This window comes from Ziziphus jujuba, chromosome 1, assembly GCF_031755915.1.
Source record: "Ziziphus jujuba cultivar Dongzao chromosome 1, ASM3175591v1".
In the NCBI taxonomy this organism is placed as follows: domain Eukaryota; kingdom Viridiplantae; phylum Streptophyta; class Magnoliopsida; order Rosales; family Rhamnaceae; genus Ziziphus; species Ziziphus jujuba.
This window is the reverse complement of record NC_083379.1, coordinates 37,574,776-37,597,594: the sequence shown is the minus strand read 5'-3', so window position 1 is coordinate 37,597,594 and position 22,819 is coordinate 37,574,776. Positions and strand designations below refer to the sequence as shown.

The 22,819-nt window shown below is 35.5% G+C and overlaps 2 protein-coding genes across 2 annotated transcripts; both read left to right on the top strand.

Annotated features, from left to right (window-relative positions):
- The first annotated feature begins 8,601 nt into the window (after window positions 1-8,601).
- LOC125419731 (putative pinene synthase) lies at window positions 8,602-9,378 on the top strand. The gene is made up of 2 exons (XM_048466213.2): window positions 8,602-8,749; window positions 8,916-9,378. The coding sequence occupies exons 1-2, from the start codon at window positions 8,645-8,647 to the stop codon at window positions 9,228-9,230; spliced, it is 420 nt and encodes a 139-aa protein (XP_048322170.2). The 5' UTR covers window positions 8,602-8,644; the 3' UTR covers window positions 9,231-9,378.
- A 4,424-nt stretch (window positions 9,379-13,802) lies between these two features.
- LOC112490604 ((-)-germacrene D synthase-like) lies at window positions 13,803-22,604 on the top strand. Its single transcript, XM_025070722.3, has 5 exons — window positions 13,803-14,116; window positions 14,648-14,866; window positions 15,089-15,227; window positions 21,931-22,179; window positions 22,293-22,604. Exons 1-5 carry the CDS (start codon window positions 13,803-13,805, stop codon window positions 22,602-22,604), a joined length of 1,233 nt encoding a protein of 410 aa, XP_024926490.3.
- Window positions 22,605-22,819: the final 215 nt, after the last annotated feature.

Genomic DNA, 22,819 nt, shown 5'->3' with positions numbered 1-22,819 from the left:
TCAATTGATCAGCATACTGGACCAAATAATCTTCAAGGTCTTCATTAATGGAGGGTTTTTCTCTATGCCCTGGTAAGGATAAAGTGCAGTACTCAACCTGATGGTCTGTGGAGTAGAAAAAGTCAAAGCAATTTTTCGTTGAATGTCCCTGCAAACCATTTTATAGGATTTAATGGCCTAGAAGTGTATTGGGTTGGCTTGTGGACAGAGATGACCTCTTCTTAGGAAAGTATGCATGGAGCCAAAGCTACAATATCCACAGAAGACTGACATGATGTGGGTCCATGTTAGCATTGACAACATTGTTGATTCCCGGTATAGGTGACCAAGAACAAGTCTCCCAAATGCATAGGGAGAACCAATAGTAAGAGCTTTAGCTATGTGAATGCATCCTTTCATCACTTGCAATGAAGGCACGTAAAAGACGTACCTGCATAACTGCAACAGAAGAAAAGTAAAGTGTTCTTAATCTGAGGATGGTTTGTCTTTGCCTTGAATGTTCTTCAAGAAGTGGTTGTAAGAAGATTCATACTTTGGGAAGTTGGCTTCTTTATAATGTAGTATGCCGTCTTGAGATAGAGCAGTAATGGATAAAAGTTCGCCATGAGGTTTAAGGCCGAGCAGAATAGCTAGATCCATCAAGGTCGGTGTCATCATTCCAAACTTGAAATAAAAAACATTGGAAACATAAGACCAAAAGCAAAGTACAGTTGTAATCAGGCCCTTGTCGCATGGAATGTCAAGACAGGATAGACGTATCGCGGCATAAATTCCAGATTTTTTCCAGGTACTGTCGTAATAGGGGTCTAATCGATCCACCCATGTAATCCACTATGAAGGTGTGACCAGCTACGATTTAAAAGGTTTAGAATCTTCCCACTTAGCCCAACTTCAAAAGGCATTTTGTCTTTGAATTGAGGGCTAAGGTTAAATTCCTTGTAAAGTTGGTTTCTCTTGATCAAAATCCTGTCGTCAATAGCATCTTTAGTATGATTGATAGTATGCTCGAGTTGCTCCACATATGACAATTTATCTTTATTGGTGGTCTGCTATATATAAAAAGAATATTTTAGAAAAAAAAATATTTAATATGCCAAATTAAGGCCGTTAGTACCTTTGGCTGTGGAGATGAATCATAAGCCTCATTATTTTTTGTATTATGGCTATGGTAAAGCTGTATCCTCATGATCAATAGTTGAGCCGATTACCTAAGAAAAAATTCAACGGCTTGAAAAAGGTTTAAACAGCTATGAGATGAAATTAGGAGGGTTACTGGCAGGTTTTCAATACTATATTCATATATATATATATATATATATAAACAAAGCATGGGATGTTTTGATATGTGTATATATATATATATATATATAGAACCGAGAGAGTGCATGTGTGGCCGAATAAAGACATGTGGGCACCTTTTTGAGATATATATACACATGAAACCGTGTACATATATATATACAAAAAAAAAAAAAAAAGAGAGAGCATGGGATGTTTCGATATGTGTATACATATATATATATATATATGTGTATATATATATATATATATATGGAAATTCTATGGTGAGGACGGTCCACATGAGGATCGCAGTATTAGTAACGATTTTTAATAATATTAACGACGGTTTTTTAGAAAATCATCACCAATACTATAAAAAAACCGTCACTAATACTGTGGTCCGCATTAGCACCGTCCGTACCATAAAAGGACTGTATATATATATGTAACCAAGAGAAAGTTTGTGTGGCCGGCCAAAAGACATGTGGATACATTTTTGCCATATATTATGGATGAAGCCGTGTGCCTTGGTGCGTGTGTTTTATGCTTCACATGTGTAAATATATTAAAAAAAGAGACAAAAGACATGTGGATAAATTTTTGCCATATATTTATGTATGGAGCCGTGTGCCTTGGTGAGTATCTTCATGCTTCACATGTGCATATATATTAAAAAAAGAAAAAGAAAACAAAGCATGAGAAACCGTGTGCTTTTGTGGAGGTTTTCCATGCTTTACATGTATATATGTATATATATATATATATATAAACAAGAGGCATGGGAGGTTTAGATGCTATTTAGACACATATATATATATATATATATATATATGAAACCGAAAGGTATGGTGGATTAGCTAGATTGAAGACAAGTTGATACTTCGGTGTCATATGAAGCTGTGAGCAAGTGCTGCAGGTTTGGAGCATTACTTTATGCAGGTTCCAGTAAATAAACAAGTCAATATACACACATATTCGGCAAACACAAGGCCACATATCTACTTAAAAGATATGGATGGTTGATCCCACTTAAAAGATGGCTCAATTTTGCCAGAATTTCCATTTGGAATTGGAGTGTTTCGGCTGCAAGCAAAGTAAATTGAAAAACAGACAATCACATGTGTATCTATGGAATCCGTAACCTGCAAAAACATGGAGAATTTTTGGAAGCAATGGATTTGTAATTGTGATGATATGTTTATATACTCTAGGGTTTGATGGCCGCATGAGATACATATGAGTATTGATTTATTTGGTGCATTATATGGTGGCCGAAGCTTAATCTGGTAGTGAAAGAAATTAATATGTAGTTTATAAGATTCGGCAAAGTTTTTGTAAGGTTATGAAAGTTTAGCCGCATTAAAGAACATGAAAGGGTCTTGGAATAAGAAGCCATTTTTGGAGATTATGGAGTTGGAAATTACGGGATGGCGTTAAGAGGTAATATATTGGCATATTTTAAATAAAGTATATTTGGAGGCAACTTATCGATAAATACCTTGTGTGGCCATAGAACTTTACCTTAAATTGGTTTTATTCTTTCTAAGTCAAATATTCCATTGGGAAATAAAGCTTCACCTTGTGTAGCCATCTTTCGGCCGTTTAATGAGAGCTGGACATGCCATTTTGTGGAAATTAGTGATCGATTCATAATTGATACGTGTACAGGCCACAAGAGACGCTCAAGATGGAAAAAAGGAAATTCTAAGGATTACAAAGAATAAGGAAAGAAGGAAATCTTCCGTTTGAGTTGAATTTTTGAGCTTGGTGCGAGGAAATTTTGCTGAAGGCTTGATTGAGTCTATAAAAGTGTGGTCAGTTTAACCTTTAATTGGTATATGGAATCTTGATGTGTATGGAAGCCGTGGCAATTATATATGTGGCAGCTTATGGTCTTTAGTCAATTTTTGGCTAGGATGATGTAACTGGAAAGTGCCATGTCAGTCGAAAAGCTGGAAAAATAGATTGCAAACTCATATATGGCAGATTCTTGAAGTAGGTTGAATGGTGATAAAGATTTGGTTTAAGGATTAGAGAAGTGGAAAACCATTTTGGACTGACTTTGCTTTGCAATTTTTACATGTGACCACAAAATTACAAAGCAGAGGGGGCAATGTTTGGACCATAATATTAATTTTCCAAATGAATATTTTTATTTCATTTAAATATTGTTTTTGGGAAATCAATTAAATAGCATTAGTCCCACATTGATGGGAGATGATAGAGAGACAAAATTTGCACATATATATAAATTTAAGTTCCATTGGTTTTTAAAAAGGCAGCTCTACACATCTCTACTACAACTACAAGACATTAGACTAATTAGTATATTCTCTTTAGAATTTACTTTTTTTAGTTTATTGTTCTTAGTTGTTTCTAGTTGAAATTTTATTTTAAAAGTCTTTTAATCATTAAGGCAATCAGATTTTGTAACATTATTTTTGTTCTCCAATAATTAATACAATCATCTGAGAAGTTTGATTCAATTAGCGCATATTTTCTTTTATTTTTTTGAATTGTTACAGGTTTGAAGTGGCATGCTCGTGAATTTAGGAGACGATAAATTGGTACATATTTTTTTTATTTTTTATTTTTTTGAATTGTTACAGGTTTGAAGTGGCACACTCGTGAATTTAGGAGATGATAAAGCTCCACTCTACTTCCATCGTACGGATTATGCTGTGCCAATTCATGCCTTCTTATGGTCAATGAAAGTGGGTCTCTTTCAAGACGGCTTGATGCTAATTAAAGCGCATCCACATTATGGATGAAAATAAAGTTGAGAAAATAAATAGAAGGAAGTAGGTCTAACAAAATTCCAAATATACAATGATATGACACAAATTTGCATCATCATTTACGTATTAAGATTAATAATATGATATCGAATTCATATTGATTGTTATACAATATGATCCATTAAGCTTATGGATAATTAAAAAAGTATCTTTATAATAATAATATAAAACATCAAAATAAAAGAAAATTATTTTATAATTTGAAAATTATGCCAAAATTAAAATTTTTAAATTGGTTTATGTACCTAATAGTTTGATGATAGATTATACAATAAATAAACCAAGTGGGTTAGGATATTTTAATAAAAGGGTGCAGAAGGTATACATTTCCCCAAAAACAATAATTAAAATGATAAGTTAAATTATTAGCACGTGGTATGTGTTACTTGGAGTGGTACCAGCTAATTGATACCACCAATTCATACAAGATAAAATAATAAACCAGTGGTCCAATTGGTTAAGTGTCGGACAACGTGAAAACTGTATCATTATTATTATTATTATTATTCTTAATAGGATAGTTTTTTTTTTAGATCTTTTACTGTAATAACTTATTTACATATTTACAATAAGAGAAGTTCCTTTTTACAATTTCAAAGGAACTATATACTGTTATATTTTTTATATTTTTAAGAGAACTTTAATAATTTTTCTTTTGCCAAAATACCCACACATATTCACACTTTGATCCAATGCCAAGACCAAAACCACATCACCTGCTAGTTGCACAAGGAGAAAAAGAAAAGTCGGCAAAACAAAAGAAGTGGGACTATAAACAATTCGGAAGCCATAATTTCAGTCATCCAATATGTAATGTCGAGCTTGCATTTGTGAGAGGCATTATCATCATCATCTGCCTTTGCGCCTGTCAGGACCGTCCAAATGTCTTCACCGGAACCCTAGACAAGCCCTGATTCCAGGAAAACCCTACCAGATCTTTCAATGGAAAATCCGGCAGAACCTCTCCTAAGGGATGGACTTACCACAAATTTCCTGCACAGAAAACACACTTCTATATTCATCCCCTTATTCTTCCCACATTACTACAATGTAATTCCACAAATTTTGCAACACTCCAAATTAATAACAGTAATCCAGTACATAATTAATACATAAATGTCCAATACAGTATACAGAACATTATACAAATAAATATGAAATTAATACAATGATCGACAACGAAGTAATACAGGATGGAGAGGAAAAAGAAAAGGAGATGCTCCTTGGACTTTCGGCAATGAACTGAGACATCGGGCTCGTCTCGGATGATCGACGTCACCCAACCTGGACCTAGGGGAACGGAATTTAAAAAATATGAGATGCTAATCATCTCAGTGAGTGACCCTATCTACTATACAATTATAATACCATGATAATTAAGTAGATAAATAATAATTAATTGGAAATAATATTTTCTCTCAAAACCTTTACGATTCTCTCGGTTGGAAAAATTTCCCTTTTAAAACATTTTCACAAAACCCTTTATTCGTATTCCCCGAAAACCAAGACATCAATTTATTCAACTACATATCAAATAAAATATAATAAGTCAAGGATCCAAAATTTATAATTAAAAGAAATTAATTTATTGAATAATTAAGTAAAGGGAAAATTAAATCAATTTAAAATCCCCATTCAATTAAATAATAAAAATAGCATTAATCATATTCTTAATTCCAATGCAATTTCAAAATATTTATTTTAAAATCCTAGTTCTAAAAATCACTTGATGCACCCGCTATATACCAGTGGCGCCAACAGTACCCAGCGTCCCAAGGTGCCACCAGACAGGAGGTTATAGAGAGAAACCGGCATACGGTCGCGTGGCGTCCCACCGCGCCGCTGCAAACAGGTGTCCCGGCTATGGAGGGGCGGCTTACCCTCATCCGATGGCAAATACAGGACAACCCCATAAATCACCTGCGTGCTACTCACACCCACCTGCGCGCTAATCACATCCATGTGCACGCTAATCACACCTATATATTAGAACACCAGTACGTGTATGGTGCATCTAAAAATCATAAATTAATACATCTTAAAATCTCAAATTTTTTTTATAAACATGCCGGGTTTATTCCATCCAATTAAACCCGTAAAATTCCCACAATTTCTTTATAATCGTCGCCATAAATTCCATGATTTCCAAATCTGCCAACTCCCAAATCCACCAATTTAAATATTCAAAATTTTCCAATGGCATAAATATTTTTGAAATATAATAAATTAAATCACATAATATTCCATGGGCATACTTATAAAAATTGAAGTCACCAACATAAACAAATATTTTCCTTAAAATATTTGAAAGTCAAATCATACCCAAAATAATGTTAAAACCACAAGAATTTCATATATAATTGAATTCCACAATCCTCAATACCATAAAATAATTTTCACATGGCATAAATTTATATAATGCATATTTTCTTTAATCAAAATAAATCCACCAATAATTTCCACAGTAAATCAATTAAATATTTGACACATAGAATATAAATTTCAAATATTCAATTCACACAAAATATTCACAAATTTAATTCCCGAAACTAATTTGAAGGTGGGTCACTCACCTCGAGCACGCAATTAAACCACGATCCACCATAGGATCGATTCCACAATTCACACATGCTCCTAAATTAACAATTTTATACAGTCAAATAAAATAATATTTTATTCGGGTAATTAATACCCGGTACCCAGGGGCCTAACACAAACGTTATCCAAAATACGCAAATTATATGTCTATGGAAAGCTTACGAGATGAGGAACGTGAAACCAATCTTCGTCGGACCCATTTTGACCGGCGGTGGCCGGAATTTACCCGTGAAGCAACGGCTGAAATTCAACTCCTTGTATCTCGCAAACCGCTTCGAATTTTGGAAATTGGAGGCCATATTTGGGATCAGAAGACCCAAAATAAGGGGAAAGGAGGTTTAATTTGGACTGGATTGGCTGGAATACGGCGGAATCGCCGGAAAATTTAAACTCGCATCCGCCGACTTCACCAGCCCGATCTGAGTGCGTCGCCGGTCGGCTGGCCGCCAAATTTGGCTGGTGAGCTCGAGGGTGTGTGGTCTTGGACGGTGGCCGGCGCGTGTGGCTTGTGGTGGCCGGAGAAAGATGAACACGGGAGAGAGAGAGGGATGGCCGGTGGGAAGGAAGAAAGAAGGAAAGAAAGAATAAGAAGAAGAAGGAAGAAGAAGAAGAAGAAAGAAATTCCCCCCGTGTCCCCCCCCCCCCCCTTTTTTTCCCCACGTGGGGAGAAGAAAAGAAAAAGAAAAAGAAAAAGAAAAAGGAAAATAAAATAAAATAAAATAATTAAATAAAATAATTTGGTATTAAGCATGGTTGACATGTGGCATCTCAACATGGTGACACATGGTCACATTTATTAAGTCATACGTGGCACATCATTACACGTTTTAAAAATAATATTAAAATAATACAGTATTTGAAAAACTCTACAGGTCCATAACTTTCAACCCACATGTCCAAATCGGACGTGCCGCTAGTCTACGGACTCATATCGACGAGCATTTCACAACCATGCATGAGTCAAAGCTCAACTTTGCATGAATAAAAAGTCAACTCCGGCATCCCTTGGACAGTTTGGACCTCAACTTGTTTTGCTCATATCTTTCAAACCGTAGCTCCATTTTCAATGTGCTACTAGTCTATGAACTCGTGCCAACGTGTACTTCGTAACGGTACTCAGTCAACCTAGAATTCCATCCGAGTCAAAAGTTAACTTTCGACCCCTTCGGTCAACGATCAACGGTCAACCTCGGTCAAAGTTGAAAAATTTCCGTTGTACTTTGGGACGGGGTGTTACAGCGCCACCATAGCTCTTGTGCCCTTGCAACTATTTCATTCCATCAAGGAAACAACATTCTTGCACATGTTGGAGTATTTAGTCATTACTTCTGAATAATTTTAAAAATAGTTGGTTGTATACTTCTAAATGTATTAAAAATTGTTCATTTTGGTATTTTTGAATAATTTTGAAAAATGCAATCTTTTAAGGTTGTTTAATGGTAAATTTCTGAACAACTTCAAAAATGTTTTGTTGAATATTTCTTAATATTTTCGAAGTTGTTCGGTTGCATCCTTCCTAGTGTCTTTGGATATGCATGTTTGGTTGCACATTATGAATTTAATTAATAAATATCTTTAATAATAATTTTATATAATAAAAAAATATAAATTAATATTGAAATTGTATATAATTAATTTAACAGTGTAACTAAAATTTCTCTTGTACAAAACTAAAGTTGTATAAAAAAAAAAAGATACTCTAAACTAACAGAATAAAATAAAGCTATTCATTACTCCCCCCAAAAACAAAAAAGCTATTACAGTGGAATATTGTCGCGTGTACGTCTGTTTTTCTGTTCAATTAATTAATAAATAAAGAATAAAAATAAAAACCAAAATAATTTTGCAGCGCTCAGCTAAGCTCCCTGTATAAATATCAGGCAGGAAATTGCTTTTGAGTTGCACCAATTAGAGAGAAGCAGCTCCTTCTATTTCCATCTACAACTAATAAATCAAACAGCTTAGAAATGTCGATCCAGCAGGTTTCAGCTTTAACCCAAAATAATAAACGTCGCTTTGCAGATTTTGATCCCAGCGTTTGGGGTGATTATTTCTTGTCCCACAGCTCTACGGTATGTATATATACTATATAGTACTGATGCTTTCTAATACTTTTTTTAGTATTAATTTCGCAAGAACATTTTATATAATATGTATTACTAGTAATTTCTTGTGCAATTTTACATAAAAGGCCTAGTGGGATATGTTGATCAGTATTAATTTAATTTGGTCCTGTAGGAAACGGTGCCGATAGATGCAATGAGGGAACAAGTTGAAGAATTGAAGGAGGAAGTGAAAGAATTGCTATTGGATTCTCAAAAGCAACCATTGCAAAAGTTGGAGTTGATTGAATCAATCCAACGTTTGGGAGTAGCCTACCATTTTGAGAGGGAGATTGGTGGAATATTAGAAAACATGCACCACAGCTACTCTGATGGCTTTTTTGATGGAGAGCATGGGCATGAGCATGATGACCTTTACGAAGTTGCTCTTTGCTTTCGTTTGCTTAGGCAACATCGTTATTATATATCATGTGGTATGGTCTCTCTGTAATTCCTTATACATATCCATGGATTATTATTATTATTATATCATGGGTGAGAAAGAATAAAAAAAAGAAAAAAGAAAAAGAAAACTCTACTGAAGTGTCATGCAGAGACTCCTTGGATGGATTGAACTTTATACTTATTAATATCCTGTTCATACTTTATTATTATTATTAAGGTTGTAGTAATACAATCGGCATAAATCCATTTTGCTAAAATTTTGTCATTCCAAATTGGCTCCTTTTCAAAATTTTTGGATCCGCACTGTTTTTATCTTATCTGTGCTTGAATATGGACCAATGCTAGCTATAAAACTAGTGGTTATTTGGATGATTATTCTGAATTTGAATTCTATACCTTTAAAATTAGAAGAAAAATAGTTATAATATATATATATATATTTTTTTTTCACTAGTCATCAACATTACTTTTGCTCTATTCAAACTTACTAATTAGTTTAATTTTTGTCACTAAACGGTTGAAAACACTTTTTAGATTCCCTATTCCGTAGCATATATAATCTAGCTACCTTAAAGGTTTTTTATGTTAGATATAATTTTGATATACATAGTAAATCTACATTTCAACAGCTTGAATTTTTAGAAACAGTAGTAATTTTATAGTCCATGGTAAAAACTTCTGATACTAGTGACTAATTAATATATTTTCTTGTGATTTATAGATAGAATAAAAACCACTTATATTTTGAACAATTGACTCTAATTTTATTAATTTGTTACTAAATATAAATTCGGTCATAACAAAATTATGGATAAATTATATGACTGGTCTTCAAGATATACTGCCATTTATAAATTGGTTTCTAAGGTATTTTTTTTGGCATTTTAATCATTGAACTCATCAAAATATTGTACCGTTAATTCCGCCATCCAAATCATATCCTTTTAGGTATTAATTTGTAATATAAGTTATAGTTTAGGGATCAATTTGTAATGCTTGACATAATTTGAGAATTAAATGAGATTAGGTGTTAAATGTAGAACCCCCAAACTATGTTTTATGTAACATAATTGGTCCATAACATAAGATTTGCATGTACATCTTGGATAGAATAACATCAAAGAACTAACACTGCAATATTTTAACGAGTTTACGGACCAAAATGTTAAAAAAAATTGTTTAGAGACCGACTTGCAAATAGAATTATAATTTGGAGACTGATTATGTGATTTATACTAAAAATATTTTAACACTAAATATTGTTACATTTCACCAAAAGAAAAATGCTAAAGATCATAAAATTTTATTTCTCAGCGCATACCGCCTAAAATATATATGATTAGTACTACAGGTTGCCTGTCAGGACCCGTCCAGAATTCCTTCCCCGGAACCCTAGACAGCCCTGATCCCAGGGAAATCCTACCGAACCCTCCAACGGAAAATCCGACAGAGCTTCCCCTAAGGGATTTACTTACCACAAATTACCTGCACTGAAAACACACTTCTATAAACATCTCCTTATTCCTCCCACAATACTACAAATTGGTTCCACAAATTTCAGCACTTCTCAAAAACAACAACAGTCCAGTGCAAGATAAATACAACAAGAGTGAAAGAAATATTACAACTGCAATAAAAGAAGAACAGGGTACTTCACGAAGTAAAACAGCGAGGAAGATCAAGTCCGCTCCGAGTGAACACCGACAACCTGGTACCTAGAGGAACGGAATTTAAGAGTGTGAGATGCTAATCATCTCAGTGAGTGACCTTATCTACTATACAATATAATACCACGGTAATATAGTAGATAGATAATAATTAATTGGAAAATAATAATTTCTCTCAAAACCCTTACAATTCTCTCAGTTGGAAAAGTTCCCCTTTTTAAAAACATTTTCACAAAATCCTTTATTCATATTCCCCGAAAACCAAGACATCAAATAAATACCAGAAACAGTAATGATTAGTTTTTATTCCAACACAGCTTTAAAACATTTTATTTTTAAAACACAGTTCTGAAATCATTTGATGCACCCACTATATACCAGTGGCGCCAACAGTACCCAGCGTCCCAAGGTACCGCCAGACAGGAGGTTATAGAAAGAAACCGGCATACGGTCGCGTGGCGTCCCACTGCACCGCTGCTAACCTGGTGTCCCGGCCATGGGGGGTGGCCTACCCTCATCCGATGGCAACCACAGGACAACCTCATAATATCAACCGCGCGCTACTCACACCCACCTGCGCGCTAATCACAACCGTGTGCACACTAACCATATCACATATAAACAGAACACCAGTACGTGCACGGTGCATCCAAAAATCATAAAATCCACATATTTAAATTATATAACAAATTTCACATTTTTGCATAAACATAGCGGGCATAGTCCATCCGCTTGAACCGGGAAATTCTCCACAATTTCTTTATAATCAATACCATAAATTCCATAATTTTGAAATCCACCAACTTCCAAATCCACCAATTCAAATATTCACATTTTCCCAATAGCGTAAATAATTTCTCGAAATATCATAATTAAATCTCACAATATTCCATGGGCATATTTTATAAAAATTGAAATCACCAACCTGAGCAAATATTTTCCTTGAAATATTTGAAAATCAAATCGTGCCCAATTTACTATTAAAACCACACCAATTTCAAAATCCTCAAAACCATAAAATAAATTCACATGGCATAAATTTGTAAAATGCACATTTTCTTAAATCCAATAAATTCACAAATAATTCCACCATAAATCAAATAAATATTTGGCACATAGGAATTTAATTCCAAATATTTAAATCACACACATATTATATTCACAAATTAAATTCCCCAAAATTAATTTGAAGGTGGGTCACTCACTTGGAGCACGCAATTAACCCACGATCCACTACGGGATCAATTCTACGACTCACCGGTGCTTCTAGAACAAAATTCACAGACAGTCAAATAAATTAATATTTTAATCAGGTAAATAATACCCGGTACCCGGGGGGTAAAACACAAACGTTAATCAAAATAGGCGAATGATATACCGAATCGAAGCTCGTGGGACGAGGATCACCAATCCGGTCTCCATCGACCCCAATTCCGCCGGAGGTGGCCGAAATTTGGCTGGAAAGATTCGGCCGGTTTTCAATCCCTCGTATCTCGCACACCGCTTCGAATTTTTGAGATTGGAGGCCATATTTGAACTCAGAGGACCCAAAATAGGGGGAGAGGAGGCTTAATTTGGACTGGGCTAGCCGGAAAACACAAGAAAAGAGGAGAGAGAAATTTTGCCGGCCGGCGGCTTCTCCGGCCCAATCGGCTCGCGTCCGGCGGCGGCTGGCCGTGAAAATTGGCGGCCGAGCTCGCCTCCTCCTTCCGCACGTCACTGGCCGGCGAGTGTACAGTATGGGTGGCCGGAATTTGAAAAATACGGTGAGAGAGAGGGACGGTCGGGAGAGAAAAATAACTGTTGTGTATGTGTTTTGATGCTCGGGGAAGGAGAAGGAAAAAAGGAAAAAAGAAAAGAAAAGAAAAAAGAAAGAAATGGTGTTTTCCCACGTGGGGAAAAGAAAAGAAAAAGAAAAAGAAAAAGAAAAGAAAAAAAAAGGAAAAGAAAAAGAAATAAAGAAAGAAATAATTAAATAATATTAATAATAATATTCTTATTTAAAATAATAATAAAACAATTTGATTTTTTACACATGGTTGACATGTGGCATTTCACCATGGTGACACATGGTCACCTTCATTGAGTCACACGTGGCACATCGTTATGCGTGTAAAAATAATATTAAAATAATACGGTATTTGAAAAAAACTTTACAGGTCCATAACTTTCAAACCACATGTCCAAATCGGACGTACCGCTAGTCTACGGACTCGTATCGACGAGCACTTCACAACCATGTATGAGTCAACGCTCAACCTTGCATGAATAAAAAGTCAACTATGGCACCCCTTGGACAGTTTGGACCTCAACTTGTTTTGCTTAAAACTTTCAAACCGTAGCTCCGTTTTCAACGTGCTACCAGTCTACGAACTCGTGCCAACGTGTACTTCGTAACGGTACCTCAGTCAACCTAGAATTCCAACCGGATCAAAAAGTCAACATGCAAAAATTTCCGACATAGTTCGGGACGGGGTGTTACATTGCCACTCCACAAATAGCTTTTTATTTTTTTAATCACATATTATGGTGGCAATCCATGACTTATTAGTGAAAAATTGGGAAGTCAAAATATTGGATCTATAGCATCTCCACCACAAATACTTTTCTTCATGATCCATTATCATGAAATGATCAAAAATCATTTATGTTTCAATATTTGTGTACACTGCATAAAAATATATAGAAATTTATTCTTCTTGGAACTATATCCCTGGGTACAGCATAATTTTCCATCATGAATTTAGAGAGTTCACATAAAATCAAATATGTATATATAAATTTGCACTATATATATATATGAATAATATGTGTGTGTAGCCTGCAGATGCAATCATTTTTCATATATAATTATTAGCTTAATTGTGGTTCATATTGAGACAGATGTATTTAACAAGTTCAAGGACGAAGAAGGTACGTTTAGGGCTTCCTTAACCAGTGATGTGCGGGCAATGCTAAGCTTGTACGAAGCTGCTCACCTTCGCTTACATGGAGAAGAAGTTCTTGATGAAGCTATCTCTTTCACTATCACACATCTTCGGCACTCGTTAATGGAGATCGGTCATACAAGCCCCCACCTCTCAGAAAAGGTCATGTGGGCCCTGAACCGACCCGTCCATAAAACCATCCCAATGTTGGAGTCCAGGCATTACATCTCTATCTACCCCAAGGAAGATTCCCACAACAAAACTTTGCTCAAGTTGGCAGAGTTGGATTTTAATTTATTACAAGCGCTACATCAGAAGGAGCTAAATAGCATTGCAAGGTAGACCTGAAACCTTTTTAAAATTTTTTTTTTAATTATTATTAAGAGTTACAACCAAACTTTCTATAGCTACTACTAAAAGCCAATAAATAAATATATATAAATATGAACTTATTATAACGGATTTGCACATGCTCACTATAAAAAATATATCGTATATATATATTTATATACATAAAAAAATATATACATACTAACTATAGTGCATAGTATGTATGTACACTATTTATATATATAGCGTACATATACACTTAGATAGATCTGCTTGCCTGTTATATGATGGACATAACCAATTTTTCAAGGACAAAAGTTTATTAAATATCCATATCGATCTCTTGTATTGGCTACAGATGGTGGGTACGGTAAGCCATTATAGCAAAATTAATGCCTATATATGCAAAATATTATTTATATATATTTTTTTGCAGTCATTAATAATTAAGGTTTTTGTAATATATATATATATATACACATTTATGGATAATGGATCTAACGAATTAATGTGATTTAGAGAATTAATATGTGATTTAGGTGGTGGAAAAACTTGGACTTTGCAAGAAAGTTTCCTTATGCAAGAGACAGAGTTATAGAATTGTACTTTTGGATATTGGCAATGTACTTTGAACCCGAATATATCCATGTACGAGAGTTTGTTACCAAATCAGTAACCATGATATCAATCATAGATGATACCTATGATGTTCATGGTACATATGAAGAGATCAAGCTCTTTACACAAGCAATCAAAAGGTTATATCAATTTAACCTTTGCTTAGTTATAATTTATTTGATCTATTGCTTAGTTATAATTTATTTGATCTATTGCTTAGTCAATAATCTTTCTTCCATTTTCCTAGGTCCATGGTAAATTATATATTCTATTTAATTTTATTATTATTTTTAACTAAAAAAACTTATAATTTATCTCCTTAAGAGATTTTGGTGATGTGATTCTTTGTTATTGCCTTTCAGATGGGATATTAGTGCCAAAGATTCCCTTCCAGATTACATGCAATTGATATATGAGGCAATTTTAGATGTCTATGACGAAATTGAAGAGCATAATGCTAAGGAAGGAAGATCATATCGTGCACATTATGCAAAAGAAACAGTAAGCCAGTTCTTTGTTTACCTTAAGTAATTAATATTACTACTTCAATAATTGATTATGCGTGAGAGTTTATTTTTTGCTATGCCTATTTGATCGAGATCAAAATATAAACATGCAAGAAGAAAAGGAAAAGGAAGGTATATCAACTTAAAGAAATTAATAATGTTATTTTTTTACAACATAATTTTTCTGAAAATTCTTAAAATTTTTATAGGATATCTCAGTGGCCATACCACTATGCTAAGCCTATATGTACTGTATCAAAAGTCAAAACTAAAACAATGCACAACTTATAAATTGAAAGTCCAAATTGCAATTTTTAAAAATTCAAAGTTTAAGTTACAAAATTAGAAAAGTTAAAAATATCAAAATACAATAAATTCTAAAAATAAAATGCTATGAATTAATAATGATTTATAATTTGGCATTTTATTCTTATGTAGTTTATAATAAAATAAGCCATATATATATATATATATATGTTGGGGTGAGAGGGTTATGACCAAGAGCAAGCTAGCTTGTAGTGTTAGCAACAAGCAAGCTTTTGGTGATGCTCTTGGGAATGGTTGTGTGTGAGTTGTGTTTTTAGGTTTTGGTTATGGTGTTTTCTGGTTTTTAGGGTTCCTAAAGTGTTCTAAGGTGTTGAAGAAGAGATAATAAGAAGGGGACCACGTTGCTTTTGAAAAATGAGGCTTGGATCTATAGCCATTTCATTCATTTTGCAATATAAGCTTGAAATTACAACTAGTTCACACATGCCAAGCATGTGAGCTTACAAAATGAGTAAAGTATTTGAAATTTAAAAAGTAAAATGGTCAACACCTAACTTTTCATACACAAAAGAGTAAAAAACCAGCTGCAACATGTCTATTCCAAATATAGTAAAAAGTGGCACATGGTTTGAACTAAGTTCCTATTGTTTAACTAGTTTGGGTAAACAACCAAACTAGCTTCACCTACTTAGTTTCCCTTTGTATCTGCCTATGAAACTTGGTTTGAAGCATCCTTGGTCATCAATAAATATTGTTCCAAGAGCTAGGAAAGTTCTGGAACCGGATCATGGGCCAAACAGCTCCAAAACTGGCCCATACTCTGCATACTGGGCCCATCAGATACAGCAATCTGTTTGGAATAGTGGAACTATATTGCTGGAAATTATGAATCCAGCACCATAGGCACTTCAAGCATAACATTCCTACTCTTTTGTGCATAATTTTGCCTATAATTTTGCATACATAACTTAGGCACAAAACATTATCAAAATATACCTTGAATCAATTAAAAACATACAAAAAATATAAACTCATACTTAGGCACATTGACATGCACCATCAAGTGGCAAAATTGCCACACTTCAACACTCCTCCTTGGCAATTTTGTATGAGACATTGAGAAGTCCTCTCAATATCTCAAATCTCTTCTTTCCCAATGGCTTGGTGAAGATATCCGCCAAGTTCTCCTCGGAAGTCACATACTCCAACTTCACTTCACCATTTGCTTCAAATTCCCTTAAGGAATGATACTTAACCGGTATGTGCTTGGTCCTCCCATGTTGGACTGGATTTTGAGCAATTGCTATTGCTGAAGTATTGTCACACAATATTACCGTGGCTTCCTCTTGCTTCAAGCTCAAGTCCTCCAATAATTTCCTAAGCCAAACACCTTGATTAGCACAACTTGAGCAAGCAATATACTCGGCTTCCGCGGTGCTTTATGCAACGGTTTGTTGCTTCTTGGAATTCCATGAGAAAGGACCATTTCCAAGAGTGTAAATGTAGCCCGATGTGCTCTTGCTATCATCCAAAGAACCAGCCCAATCACTATCACTATAACCAAGCAAAGCTTCATTCATGCCATCCTTGTACCATATACCAAAATCACTAGTACCTTTCAAATACCTTAGGATTCTTTTTGCACAACTAAGATGATTTTGTGATGGACTATGCATAAATCTTGACAAAACAGCCACACTAAACATGATATCCGGTCTAGTAGAGCATACGTATAAAAGGCTACCAATTAAACTTCTATAGATGGAAGGATTTACCTTTGGAGAATCATCATCCTTCACCAACTTGGTGCCTTCATTCATAGGTGTGGCAACGCTATTACAATCCTCCATGTCAAACTTTTTGAGCAACTCCTTCACATAGCTTTCTTGAGATATGAAGATGCCCTTGGATGATTGGACAACTTCAATTCCAAGAAAGTATTTCATCTCTCCAAGGCTAGACATCTCAAAGTTCAATTCTAGCTCACTTTTGAAATTGCTCACTTCTTTCTCATTACCACCGGTCACTAGAAGGTCATCAACATAAAGAGAAACCAACACCATGCAACCATGAGTCCTAATATACAATGTAGGCTCATTAGGACTCCTCCTAAATCCATGCTTTGTCAAAAAACCATCTATATTGGCATACCATGCCCTAGGAGCTTGTTTAAGGCCATACAAGGCCTTGTGTAACTTGTATACCTTTTCTTCACTTCCTTTCTTCACAAAACCTTCGGGTTGCACAACATAGACCTCCTCCTTCAATATTCCATTCAAGAAGGCTGACTTCACATCAAGGTGATATACTTTCCAAGACTTTTGTGCCGAAATTGCAAGAAGAAGTCTTATGGTTTCCATCCTTGCAACCGGTGCAAAAGTCTCTCCATAATCCACACCGGCTTGTTGTGCATATCCTTTGACAACAAGCCTTGCCTTGTGCTTATTTATGGACCCATCCGGATTGTACTTGGTCCTAAAGATCCATTTCACCCCAATAGCATTCTTTCCCTTCGGTTTTGTTACCAAGCTCCAAGTGTCATTCTTGTTTATCACATCGATTTCATCTTGCATGGCTTGTCTCCACTCTTTTCTTGCCATAGCCTCATGGACATTGATTGGATCACTCAATGCCACATTACACCTTTCATAAATCTCATTAAGAGGTCTTGTGCCTCTCACACCATCACCAATCTCCAAATCAGCCCCTATGGAGATTTCTAGCTCATTCTCATTATATTCATCATCATGGGCAGCACCTTCATCATTTCCTTGTTCCTCATCATTATCATGAGCTTCAAGCCGATTGTCTTCATCCGTACTAGCCAACTCCTCCTTACTACAAACCCATTTAGCTTCGTCATCAACTTTCACATCTCTACTTATCACAAGTTTCTTGGTTTCCAAGTTATACACTTTATATCCCTTGGTCACATCACTATAGCCAACCAAAACACCAACTTGTGACCTTTCATCAAGCTTTCCTCTCTTCTCTTGTGGTACTAGGATGTAACAAATGCTTCAAAATACCCTTAGATGATCAAGAGAAGGCTTATATCCAAACCAAAGCTCAAATGGGGTTTTACTCCTCAAAGACTTTGAGTAAAGCCTATTTTGGATGTAGATGGATGTATTAACTCCTTCGGCCCAAAACTTCTTTGGCAAGCCACTTTCAAACAACAAACATCTAGCCATCTCCATGATGGTACGGTTCTTCCTTTCACATACACCATTTTGTTGTGGTGTGTATGGTGTAGTGAATTGATGAACTATACCATGATCCTTACAAAGTTGTTTGAAAGCCTCACTTGTGTATTCCCCACCATTGTCCGTCCTTAACACCTTTATAGTGCAACCGGATTGATTTTGCACTAACTTCATAAATTCTAAAAACTTCTCCAAAGCTTGCGATTTTCTTTCAAGGAAATACACCCAACACATTCTTGAGTAATCATCAATGAAAGTTATGAAATACTTGCTGCCATTTAAGGATGGAACACTCATAGGACCACAAATATCCGAATGTATAAGTCCTAACTTCTCCTTTGATCTCCAAGAACAAGATTGAAATGCTAGCCTAGTATGCTTTCCTTTTTGACACACTTCACACACATGTTCTTGCTTCTCCGCCAATGGCATGTCTCTAACAAGTTCATGTGTGCCTACCAATGACTTAAAGCTAGCATGGCCTAGTCTTTTATGCCAAAGTTGAGAGGTGTTCTCAACTTTGGTGTTCAATGCAACCGATGCACCATTTTCATCCATATTCAACCTAAAATTCTTGTTCTTCATTCCAACACACATTAATTCATTTCCATGTGGATCAACTATAGTGCATGTCATGTTTGAGAAGTGTAATGCATATTTGTTCTCAAGCATTTGACCTACACTAAGTAAGTTCTCACATAAAGAAGGTACATAGAGAACATCATGGATAGTTTTGATACCTTTGGTGGTGTGTATCACCACATCTCCTTTGCCTTTCACTTCCATCAAGGCTCCATTTCCAATTTTGACTTTGTTGTGGCTGCTCCTATCCAAGTTTTTGAACCACTCATGCTTGTGAGACATATGGTGTGTTGCTCCACTATCAATGATCCATCCTTCATCATTCTTGATGCTACTAAAACAAGTAGCAACAAACAACTCTTCGGATTCACTATCACTTGCATTATCTTTAGCAACATTTGCTTGTTGCTTATCTTTCTTGGTTGCCTTGCATACTCTCTCCAAATGACCCTTTTGTTGGCATTTATGGCAAAATGCATCCGGCCTCCACCAACACCTTCTTGGATGATGACCTTTCTTCTTGCAATGGTGACAAGGTTCATAGGACTTCCTCTCGGGTTTGCTAGTTTCACCTTTCTCCTTTATGACCTTAAGCTTGTTCTTCTTTTGATTTTGTGTCTTTTGATGTTGTTTAGACACAAATGCAGCCTCCATTGATTCTTCATGTCTAATCCTCCTCCTTTGCTCCGTAGCTTGCAAGGCATTCACCAACTCGGTCAAGGAAATTTCATTTAGGTTCCTTGACTCCTCCAATGAAGATATCTTAGCTTCAAACCTCTCGGGCAAGGAGACCAACACCTTCTCCACAATCCTTTGGTCACTTAATCTTTCACCTAGCACCCTAATTTGATTCACCACATTAAGAAGCCTTGTGGTGAACTCCTTAACCGTTTCTTTGTCTTTCATCTTGATAGTCTCAAACTCCCTCCTTAGGTTAAGGATTTGCATTTGCCTTGTCCTTGCACTCCCTTGGAACTCATCTTGAAGTTTGTCCCAAGCTTCTTTGGCACTCTCACATGCCATTATCCTTGTGAAAATGGTATCACTAATACAAGAATGAATGGCGGTGAGAGCCTTGAAACCTTTAGCCAATTCCTCCTCATGGTGCTTGATTTGGTTGACCGTTGCCCCTTGTCTCAAAGGCTCGGGTTCTTGGGGATTTATGGTGACCTCCCAAAGACCATAAGCCTTCAAGTAGGCTTGCATCTTGATACTCCAAATGTTGTAGTTCTCCCCATTGAAGATAGGAGGAGAAGGAGTTGAAAAACTTGAAGAAGCCATGTGAATGTTGCTTTCTAGTATGAAGGAATATGAAAATATATTTGTGATTTCAAGTATCTCTTCACTCTCAAGGAACGAACCAGCCCAAAAACCTCACAAATCTCACAAAAATGTGCCTTGCTTTGATACCACTTTGTTGGGGTGAGAGGGTTATGACCAAGAGCAAGCTAGCTTGTAGTGTTAGCAACAAGCAAGCTTTTGGTGATGCTCTTGGAAATGGTTGTGTGTGAGTTGTGTTTTTAGATTTTGGTTATGGTGTTTTCTGGTTTTTAGGGTTCCTAAAGTGTTCTAAGGTGTTGAAGAAGAGATAAGAAGAAGGGGACCACGTTGCTTTTGAAAAATGAGGCTTGGATCTATAGCCATTTCATTCATTTTGCAATATAAGCTTGAAATTACAACTAGTTCACACATGCCAAGCATGTGAGCTTACAAAATGAGTAAAGTATTTGAAATTTAAAAAGTAAAATGGTTAACACCTAACTTTTCATACACAAAAGAGTCAAAAACCAGCTGCAACATGTCTATTCCAAATATAGTAAAAAGTGGCACATGGTTTGAACTAAGTTCCTATTGTTTAACTAGTTTGGGTAAACAACCAAACTAGCTTCACCTACTTAGTTTCCCTTTGTATCTGCCTATGAAACTTGGTTTGAAGCATCCTTGGTCATCAATAAATATTGTTCCAAGAGCTAGGAAAGTTCCGGAACCGGATCATGGGCCAAACAGCTCCAAAACTGGCCCATACTCTGCATACTGGGCCCATCAGATACAGCAATCTGTTTGGAATAGAAAATGGACTTTCCCATGTCATTTTGACCTGAAATTTGAAACATAGTCTTATATATATGTCTGTAGACATTCCTCAAAGTTTCAGCCCAAAAATCCATTTGCAACCTGAGATATAGGATAAATAGTGGAACTATGTTGCTGGAAATTATGAATCCAGCACCATAGGCACTTCAAGCATAACATTCCTACTCTTTTGTGCATAATTTTGCCTATAATTTTGCATACATAACTTAGGCACAAAACATTATCAAAATATACCTTGAATCAATTAAAAACATACAAAAAATATAAACTCATAAAAGGAAAGGATTTGATACCAAGGTGTGCATGCTAGCCGGTGACATGCACCATCAAGTGGCAAAATTGCCACACTTCAACAATATAGTCTATTAGACCATAACTGTGTATATATATATAATGTTATTTTATTGGATATTGTCACTCTGCATATAGGAGGTACATCCTATTACAGGTACACACATGCCTAGGAGAAATGAAAGGTATTTGTTTTTCCTATAGATTAAAAATTCTGAACATAAATTAAGTTTACTTGGGGTTTTATGACGTCTTTAGATGAAAGAAGCAGTACAGGCTTATTTTGATGAAGCTAGTTGGTTTTACGATGAGTACATTCCCACATTAGAGGACTACATGTCGATTATGGATGTGAGCTGTGCTTATCCTTTTATCATAAAGACTTCTTTTCTCGGTGTGGGTGAGATAGCAACTAAAGAGGTGTTCGATTGGGCCTTCGATAAGCCAAAAATCATCAAAGCTACGTCAGCTATTGGCAGAATAATGAATGACATTGTGTCCCATAAGGTAGGCAGCTATATATTTAGTCATATGCCTAATTTGCATTTGCTTCATAAATCAAGCAACGAGTTGTCTCCAATATCTATGCCATAATATTGAATTTGTTTGTAATGGTATAGTTTGAGCAAAAGAGAGGACATGCTGCTTCTTCGGTCGAATGTTACATGAAACAACATGGCGTTCAAGAGGAAGAGGCATACAAAATGTTGCGTCAAAAAATTGAAGATGCATGGAAAGATATAAATCAGGAGTTACTCAAGTCAACTTTTGTACCAACAGTTCTTCTGGGGCCCATTTTGAATCTTAATCGTGTATCGGAATTTATTTACAGGGATGATGATTGCTATACAAAGGCTCATAAGATCAAAGATGACCTTGCTTTGTTGCTTGTACACCCCGTTTCCACTCTTCATCAAGATGTTCAGCCATAGCATAACCAACTTCTCCTTGGTTTATGTGCTGATTAAAAACTTTTTTTTTCCCCAAAAAAAAAAAACTTGCAATTTGTATTCATATAATTTGAGCAAAGCGTGGATTGTTTGGTTTTGTTATTCTAGACGTTAGGTTTGCTTTAGTGGGTTGTTACCACTCAGTTAATAAACCATATTGTTAAGGGACGGTCTTACCACGTTTTAGGAGTTGTTAG